The following is a 9,988-nucleotide window of genomic DNA, read 5'->3' on the forward strand; positions in this document are numbered from 1 at the left end:
TTATGAAATATGACATAGTGATACACTGTGATATGTAGATGTGCAATAGAGGGTTTAAATGTTATCAAGTTCAAGATTACTGTTATATAATCATATAATATACTGGGGNAGGCACATGGTTGGGCCCTTGCTGACCTGTCCGTATTCTTATCGGGCAAAGGAAAGCTGTAAACAAGACTGAGTTTTGTGAGGAGAAAAAAAAATCCAATCTGGGCATGCACATGTAGCATGGGAACAAACTGCCTGTTGTAATATGGGAATACTGGGCTCATCTGGGCTGCTTTCGCTCATCACATTCCAAATGAGTTGTTTGTGTATGACATAGGGATGGATCTAATGATATGGTGTTGATTTCTAGCAAGTCTAGGGAAAGACTTTCAAAGTCTACATTAACATTTGCAGGTCGGTCAGGTTTTACTCCTCAAATGTTGCATTTAAGAAATCGACGAACAAGTCGGCCTGTAGTTAAGTAAGATAATTTGCACTTAAACTAACAAAGAATGTACCTTTTTTTTTTTATACATGCAATAATGTAGAGGCATTATTTGCAAACACATATTTTTGATTGGGATTTTTGCCTTGAAGACAGTTATAAATATTTATATTGCTTAAGAATGTTTTATTTCAGAGGTGCACTAAATATGTATATAAGTATTTACCGTTTACGACTACTCCAGAGTTACTTGTGTACAGGTATGCCAGTCAAACTTTGTCACAACAATATCAGGAAATCATTGTCACTGCTGAAATGCCAGTGATTTATTTCATCTTGGTGCTCTTAAAAGCATGGACAGTCCCGACTGTTAATCGCAATGTCTTACCCTACCAAATTTTCACGCCCCTCACTTTGGACAAATTTTCCCATATTCAGTTTAATTGAACTGTCACCTTGGTACATATTTTTCACCTTGTGATGACTTTGTTCTAGTTCAATAAATCAGTCAGCAATGTTTTACAGATCAAACCACTTATGAAGATTTCATAGTTCCATCAAGTTTGTAGGAACAATGTTTGATTCTTATCAGCATGGGAGTTCTCCATCCAAATGTATCAACTAAAGAATGAATAGCTCTTAAATGTAAAATCTTGATACTAAATATTTTTGTAATTATGGCAACTGAAAAGAAAACATGCATTTTTTGGGATTCAAATTGATTGCTATCCAACAAATTTTGCATAAATTTTCATTTTGATGTCAAAACTTGTGAAAAAAAATCAGATGAAGGATTTGACTTTAAGTCGAACAAATGAAGCTTGGTACTACATGTATTGGTTCTGGATTTGAAATAATTCTACATTCATTAAAATGATGGGACGAATTATGGTATGGCATTGTCCAGCCATCCTTTTATTCACAATATTAGCAGAAGACCTCTTCTTTTTGATTTTGACAGATCTTCTTGAATTTTGATGGGCTTCAATATCATGTCATTTAGCTGTGTTTTTCATATAAAAGTAAGATTTGATAGTTCTTTATACAATTATTGCCCTTTGATTATTTTGTCCAGATATTGATCTCCTCCCTCAGTTTTTGTCCTATCTTAACACTTCATTGGTTTAGTTATTATGTTATCTCATTCTCCATTTTTAACCTGTGGTCATACTGGGCTCTGATGGGTCAATGGTTTTTGCACTATAACTTTATCAAATTAAATATGACTCAATTCTGCTGAAATTTGATCAGCATTAAATTCAAAGTTGAACAAAATCTGTGCATCATTCATTTGAAATGATTGGGTTCTGATGAAATTTGTCCAATATTCATATTATTCATATACCAAGCCATTGGCTGAGTTTGAAGTTGTGTCTGTGTATTGGACAGACATTTACTGGTCCTCCTCCTCAGTGGTACTCTTGATTTTACTGTAGAATAGTCTTAAATTGTGTGGTGCTACATTTATAGCTGTATCATGGCTTTAGTTTTAAGTAAACAGCTATGCCTTACGTAGTTAGCCTTTATTCTAGTCCTTTTATTTATTTATTTTAAAGGTTTACAAAAATTACTTTCTTGCCCTCTGACATTGAAATCCTTTTTTTGACCAAGTATGGCAATAGATAAAATCCATTCTAGTACATGTACGATTAACAGTTACGAATATTTATTATTATCACTTTTATTGTTTATTTGACCTCTGGCAGCGTCAAGTGCCAAGTGCCATGTGTTTGAAGATGTCGGAGAAACCATTCTAATCAGAACAAAATTTGTCCAGATATGTAACACCATTTTCATAATTCTGCTCAAAGTATCCTGATATTGCTTTATCATCATATCAGCCTTATCAGGAGCTATTAACTCCAACAATGTTAGAGGTTTAACACGGCAAGATACATTTGACAGCCACAGTCGGCATAAACATATATAAAAGTGATAAAAAATATCCCTGATCAGCAGCCTTTTATGATGTGGAAGTACATTGTAATCAGGCGCATGTTATAATGTATTGTGTTGGTTGTAGGTAATCTATGGTAGCATTGTTACCAGTATGGCAAGAGTATCTGCTGTTAATATTTTTTGTGAAAGCTTTTTATATTTTGACTTTACAAGGAGAAGGTCCAATGTTTCTACAACTCATAATTGTGTTCCCAAATAATATCAAATGTATGCGAATCGCATCATCAAAACAATTGTTCCAAACTATTACTATAGCTACTAGTAGATGGGATTCTGCAGATTTACCAAAATATTCCATCTCCAAATTCTCACTAAATGTTTATATTTATTACATATAAACAAAATATCTTTTTAATATTTCCTTTCAGGATATCTGATTTAGACAGCTGAAATGTTTGAGATTTGTTTTGAATTAAATAAGAACGGATGCTTAAAAATCACAAAGAGCAGATTGTTTTTTACAATGTTTCACAGCTATTTCTACATACCATTATTAAAATGGTAAAGACAATCTGCAGGACACATTAACTAACTGCTGTTTCAAATATTTACAATTGAAATCCAATATCTTTGAAAACTTGTTGTAAAACCTTGTATGTGTTAGTGATAAAACTATCGACAGTCGGTGTTCTTTGGTAGTGGAATGTTTCCATCGGTCCCATGTTTTGATGTTAGCTTCAGTCTGCATTCATTACTATGTATATAAACTGTTGTTGGGAGCCGAGCAGCCGGTGCTTTATTGTATCTCTTGTTGTTTACTTTATGTCTTTGTATAGGCAGTCTTAGGCCTAATTGTTGTATCTTGTTATTTTTTTCTTCGTAATGATTATATGGAAAAAATAAATATGCTGAACATTGTATTGGTGTTATATTTTAATTTTACACAAGATTTGTTTTAAATTGCTGTTGTATCACATAAAAAATACTAGAATGTTAAACAGTTACTGGGTAGAATTGACCGATGTAACTGTTATATACTTAGTAATTTCATTATAAGCATCATAACTGCACAAGAGAATTAACAAACATTCACTCATGAGGGATACAAAGTGGCGAAGGTGAGGAACCCGGTATGTCCTGGCATATTAGTTGGTGTTATTCCAGTCTTAAAAAAGAAGCTTTCACTTTCCTTTTTCCCAATGAGATCAAAACATGGTGGCACATTTTTAAGTTCACGTTGAGATGTTGAGTCCCTATTTCCTGATTTCAGTTTCTTGACTTGGGAAGTAGTTTGCTCAGTCACCTCCTGTTTAAGGTCTGTGTTTTGCGATGTGTCCTCTTTACTGGGATGTCCCGTTGGGCCCATATCTACAATAGGTAGATTGACTGTCCTCACATCAAAATTACGAAGCAAACACTCCATTGTTGTCACTTCCTCGAATCCCAAGTCCCGCAGATATTCACAAGACCTCTGTACTTGTTCTATACAAGGTGAAAAAGAGCAAAGTCTCCCACCTAAAATGATGCAGAAAAAAATGTTCATAAAAAATACATTTTAATATGCTCTAATTTTGGTAAATGTGTAATTTTACTATTGGTGATACAATTTCTTATCAAATGTACAAAGTATTGTATGTACAATATTATATGGTGGGTCCTTAGACTATAAACAAATATTACGCGTAATTATATGTCTTATCTGTCCACAGGATTTAATGTGTCAAGCATTGTAAGTTTGAGCTGAAGTTCTGAATTTTACATTTTATAAACAAGTTTGGCAATACTTGGGGGTATAAAAGGAACAAGTGCTAATATTATAATGGGAGCCAGCCATTACAGATGTCCCCAAAACTACCCCCGCATTCGGAAAAACGAATGTTAATAGGAGAACAGAAGTTGCAGTGCCATAATACACATACATCGGATACCAAATTTGAGCGAAATCAAAATATATTTTTATATTTCGACCAATCAAGCAGAAGCCAGTATAAGACATCCATCTTGTCAGATCAGAAAACAAATGTCGCGGTTCAGTTCACAGTGCGAAAATACACTTGCATGCCGATTTTTAGTGAATTCAAACAATAATTGAATTTCGACCAATCAGAAGCCAGTATAAGGCGACCATTTTGTCTAATCAGAAAATGGATAATGCAGCCGAGTTCGCAGTGACAAAATACACCTACATATATATAATTTGAGCTATCGAACAATATCTGGATTTCGACCAATCAGAAGCCAATATACGGCAACCATCTTGTCAAATCAGAAAATGGATGCCACAGTTGAGTTTGCAATGCTAAAATACACTTATTTTTACATACTGATTTTTAGGGAAATGGAACAGATACTGAATTTTGACCAATCAGAACCCAATATACGACAGCCATTTTGTCAAATCAGAAAATGGATGTTGCGACTGAGTTCGCAGTGCCAAAATACATGTACTTACCAAATCTGATTGAAATCGAACAATAACTGAATTTCAACCAATCAGAAGCTATTATAAGGTGGCCATTTTGTCAAATCAGGAAATGGATAATGCGTCTGAGTTCGCAGTGACAAAATACACCTACATAGAAAGTATTAGCGAAATCAAACAATATCTGAATTTCGTCCAATCAGAAGCCAGTATACTGCAATCAGAAGCCAGTATACTGCAGCCATGTTTGTTGTCTGTTTCTGTTAAAACATTGACGTTGTAACCCTTTAGATGGTCATGATCATCCCAACTTACAGTCTAAGTTTAATTAGTCTTACACTTTAAATGTTTGACATGCAGCATATAACACAACGCTAAATGCAAAAACTTAACATTGAGATGCTGTCAAAGTCATGATCACTGGACCCTGAAATATAGGCCACATTCAGCATATGATGCATGATTTGAAATGCACCGTGTCTCAAATAACTACAGTCCAGGTTTAGCTAGTCTAACACTTTAAATGTTTAAAATAAAGCATAAAACACACAGCTAAACGCAAAAACTTAACATTAATGAAGATGCTGTTAAAGTCACTGGACTGCGAAATGTAGGGCAAAAATTATAAAGTGTAGTAATTAGTATGGTTTTATAAGGTGTTTATTTATTTCATGTACAGTATTACATGTTAAACACTTTGTAACAACTGCCAGTCATACATCGCCTGTTAGACAAAGGAATTTCTGTAAACCCTTGCAGGATCTGTGGGGTAAGTTTGAAATGTATTATTTTATTTTTAGAGATATTGATATAAATAGACTATGTGAGAGAATTGAGTGAATGTGAAATGTGTTGTATTTGTACTTGCAGGTTTTTTTTAAAATACAGAATAAACGGCATAAAGAACCCAAGAGTGTTTAGTGAATATTGCACGAAGATAGCACTGTAATAATAATAAAAAAAATCACGAAAAACAAGTTCTATGCAGTAAGTCTTATTAATCCAAACCACCCTTTTTTTTGATAAATGAACTGTCAAGAGAAAGTTTTTTTTACCACTGATAATTAATAAAATCAAAATACCTGTAACTTTCATGGCAGTTTTAGCACTTGACATGGCTTCCCATGGTCGGGGGAGATCAAGAAATACAGCATCTGCAATGTTTTCCAAATCAAACCCGTCCTGACAGACATCCCGGTGTGCGACTGTTACATACTCTTTCAGACCATGCTCCCAGAACTCTTCTCTTGCCTTCTCCGCACGCTGCTGGTGAAACTCAAATGTGTGAAGGTGTCCCGTCGGAGCAATGGTCCGGATAATAGAATGAGACAATGAACCACTTCCGGTGCCTATGATGCAATACAGAAGGAAACTTTGATGATGCTGGACTGTCAGATAATATTAATATTTCTCAAGTGTCTAGGCCTGCAATGTAATGGCCCCTATCACAGGGACCCGAGAAATTGTTACAGCTATATTTTGAGCTAAACTAAGGTCTGCAGAGCAATTTGGTGTCAGCCACGTGCCAAGACCTGTGGTGTGATTTGCTGGAAGCGCAGCCATTTTTTCCCACTAAAATTACCATCCAACCAAACCAACACTGCATGTTTTGGCATGCAGGCTGACATCAACTACATGAATATACAATACGTGTCTCTGACTGCGAAAAACTTTGAAACTCTGAAATAGATCATGTCCGTGGAAGGAGAATACGTTTTACGTGCATATGGGAGGTTTTTAAAAGATAAATTATTCATCTTTCGTATGACAACTAGAAATGTTTTTTTGATGCAAGAAAGTTAGGTGGGATCGACTTTTCGACATCTAGATCTTTCCACCCTTCTCGTATTTATAATCATTGGGGGTGGTATTTTTACCGAAAGTCTATCTAAATCCCCTAAAACATGTTAAATTACTCTGAACACCTTAGTTTAGGCCCAAATATAGCTATAACAAATTCTCAGGTCCCTGTGATCGAGGCGATCGCCGGTGAACCAAGGTGTGTTTTTCAAATAAATCACAATATCCCGAAAACAGAGTCAACTACGACATTGGCACTTTCTTAGCCTTTCATTGTACAACATAAAGTATTTTCACAGCTTGATATATAAATGTAATATAAAGCAAACACATTTTACAGACCCAGTCGACCACGTACAAATATAACGAATCTAATGACAACAAAGACTAAAGGAGACATAGAAAAGCCTGACATAAGACTGCCATACAAAACTAAACAGTACTAAACTATTTTGGTGCGAAACGACCCAGGGCGAAACGTCCCGACACCTGTATGTCCTATCACATAATTTCTTAACTTTATGAACATTATTAACTTAAATAATCTTAATTTCACTTTTTCCGAAATATGTTTTCAGTTTGATTTGAGCAAACATCAAGTGTTTTATGTCCGACAAGAAATGATTTCTAAACATGCATGTACATTATTAATTCAACCAGTTTTTCAATATTATATACCTGATTCCACGACTACCGAGCCTGGTTTGAGGTCGAGCTGCATGGTGACGATGCTGATGTCTGTGGCGTAGAGGATCTGTGTCCTGTGGGGAAGGTTCTGTGTCCATAGGTCGGGAGTTGGCTGGAGCACGTACAAATATCCTTTTGGGCACTGTACCTTACTTCCGTAGTCCATCCCTATCACGTCTGCGTGTCGCATGGCTCCGTACTTAGTCTGGAACGTTTGGCCTCTCTTCATGGTCACGGCATGCATGTTTTCATATCCGAGATACAGAATTATCGTATCTCCCTCCTCAATCTTCTTTTTATATCGTGCAAAACTCATGTTGATGGCTTTGCTGTTCAAAATGAAACTACACGTGTGAAAAATTGAAGAGTTATACGAAGGGAGATAAAAATAATTTTGGTAGCACACCATAATTTTACCTCAGTACGATATTTGTCTCAATTGGTTTATTGGTTTATTTATTTATTTATTTCTGACCGTAACTAAAAGAATCCTTATCACAACAATGTTTTTCTGTTATGTTTACTACTTTTTCTTGTATCATCTGATAATCATACTTTTGACACTGTGCAAAGCTCTGCTGAAGTATGCTTTATATATACTGATGCATCTTAAAATTTTAAGTTTTATTATTTTTATGATATATTATCAGCCTGTGATTTGTTTCTAAATTTATCTGTGATTATGTTGAATATATGACATTTTATAAGAATAATAAGAATTTAACAAATCCTGAGTTAATGGGGTGCAGGTCGAGCATGCTATGCTGGTANGTAGTATTGGGTGGTATTGGGTAGTATTGGGTAGTATTGGGTAATTCGACGCGCCGGTTCTTCTTTTTATATCTTTCCTTCATCTCATAATATAAGCAAATGAGATCAAATAATAAATGAAATTCAAAATGTGATAAATGTAACATGCCACTTTTACCGCATTAAATATTATTATTATTTATTTAAAATTAAATATGTTTTATTGGATGCTTCCTCTCTATTTGTATCTTTTACAGCATCAACATATCTTGTTTAATTAATGAAACCTTGTTTTATGCATGTTTTATTTGTTATGTCGATTGTAAAAGCTCACTAAACGAGCTTGTGTTTATCTTTGAAATTATGTCGACGTTAAATAAAATTTACTTGACTTGACTTGACTTGTTCACGGTAGCTCAGTCTAACCATGGATTTAGATTGTTAAGTCCGTGGTCTAACCTATCCTAACAATAACATTAATTGTCATTTTGCTGGTAGATATGTTATACACATGTCTACTCTGTATAACCCGTAGTTGATAACATACGTCTTATGTTTCTGGTGTGTTCAGTAAGCAGATGACAACAGAGACGTATATGATACATTCTATGCACGGAAAGACCGGGGTTCGAACCGGGACCCTTCGAACTCTAGACAGACGCTCTACCAATTCAGAAACCTGGTCGCCGACTATCGATCCAGTTTAGTTCCGCGACAGTTTTATACATCTCTAAGTGATGATAACGACCATAAATATTCCTTTTCAGATGTTATAGATATTAGAGCAAACTGATGACGAGTTCAGTTTTGGATTCCGAAAAAAAAGCGAATGAAAAACAATTCTTTTGCAAAAAATAGTTTTATAATACAAATTAACGAATTACACGTGTCATGAAGTCCATACTGTTACGTTAATCTATATACACGTGTATCTTTAGTTATATATACCATGTGACATACAGCCTTGTGTATATATGAGACGCCGTTTTAGGTTAAAATACCAAAACTACGTAAGTGCAAAGTTAAGTGCAAAAGATATACACTTAATAAACTGGACTTAACGGCAAAAAATCACATAACGGCAAAAAATATTTTCGCTTAAGTGCAAATCTTTTGCAATTTAGTACAAACAAAGCACATAATGCCGAAAATGTTTCTTGTCATTAATTAAAAAAAAATCCTCATACCTCTTTCGACAAAATGAATGATTCCGGTTCCCATTTTTGAAGCGTTGTAAACACTTAATTCAATGGAAAAAGTAGTTTTTGCAACAAAAAAAAACACCCAAAAACTCCATTTTTACACGTAATTAAAAACACGTTTTTTATGCTCTAAAATGCAAAAGAACAAATAGCTAAAGATTATTAAAAGATTACTACATGACGCCAAAAAGTATATATGTCTAGTTTTTTAATTTGTACTTGAGTGCAAAAAACTACTTTCTTCACTAAAGTGTAAAAATGTTTTTTTTTTACACTTCAGCGCAAAAGAGCAAATCTACTACATAATGACTAAAAGTTGCGGATACATTTCAACACAGGGATCTGAGAATTTCTTACAGCTATAACTGGACCTAAATTGAAATGTTCCGAGTACTTTTACATGTTTTAGGGGTTTAGAATCCGTATAAGATGGAATGATAATAATACAGAAACTTTACGTCATATTTTAGAAAATAAAGAAGCTAGTTATCTTATTGTTGTGACAGTAATGATGTGAGCCAAATTGGTATCATTGAAAGTGTTAAAAAACGTAACGATCTTCTTAAAGAACTGTTATTACCCCTTAGTGTTGTTACACATCAAGGTAACATGTTGAACTTCATGAGAGATAAAAAATCCATTTTTTATAGATATTTCAATAACAGAAAGAATAATGTGAAGTCTTCACTTGATGAACATGATTTTTATCTACATTTTAATAATTTGTCATCCAAGAAACCTTGTGAAAATAAGGCTGTAACCGATTTTTAAATGATATACCTAATACTAAGTTTT

The 9,988-nt window shown here is 34.3% G+C and overlaps 1 protein-coding gene across 1 annotated transcript; it reads right to left on the reverse strand.

Moving 5' to 3' along the window:
• Positions 1-3,247: 3,247 nt before the first annotated feature.
• LOC110466064 (tRNA (adenine(58)-N(1))-methyltransferase catalytic subunit TRMT61A-like) lies at positions 3,248-7,609 on the reverse strand. The gene is made up of 3 exons (XM_021522339.1): positions 7,233-7,609; positions 5,837-6,103; positions 3,248-3,847 (listed from the first exon to the last, which is right to left on the reverse strand). The coding sequence occupies exons 1-3, from the start codon at positions 7,555-7,557 to the stop codon at positions 3,426-3,428; spliced, it is 1,014 nt and encodes a 337-aa protein (XP_021378014.1). The 5' UTR covers positions 7,558-7,609; the 3' UTR covers positions 3,248-3,425.
• Positions 7,610-9,988: the final 2,379 nt, after the last annotated feature.

Source organism: Mizuhopecten yessoensis, unplaced genomic scaffold (genome assembly GCF_002113885.1).
Source record: "Mizuhopecten yessoensis strain PY_sf001 unplaced genomic scaffold, ASM211388v2 scaffold11115, whole genome shotgun sequence".
Taxonomy (NCBI): Eukaryota; Metazoa; Mollusca; class Bivalvia; order Pectinida; family Pectinidae; genus Mizuhopecten; species Mizuhopecten yessoensis.

Coding starts and splice junctions, on each gene's coding strand:
- LOC110466064 (XM_021522339.1), bottom strand. CDS start 7,557: ATGAGTTTTGCACGATATAAAAAGAAGATTGAGGAGGGAGATACGATA. Junction 6,104..7,232: donor CTCGGTAGTCGTGGAATCAG/GTATATAATATT, acceptor ATTGCATCATAG/GCACCGGAAGTGGTTCATTG. Junction 3,848..5,836: donor AACTGCCATGAAAGTTACAG/GTATTTTGATTT, acceptor GCATCATTTTAG/GTGGGAGACTTTGCTCTTTT.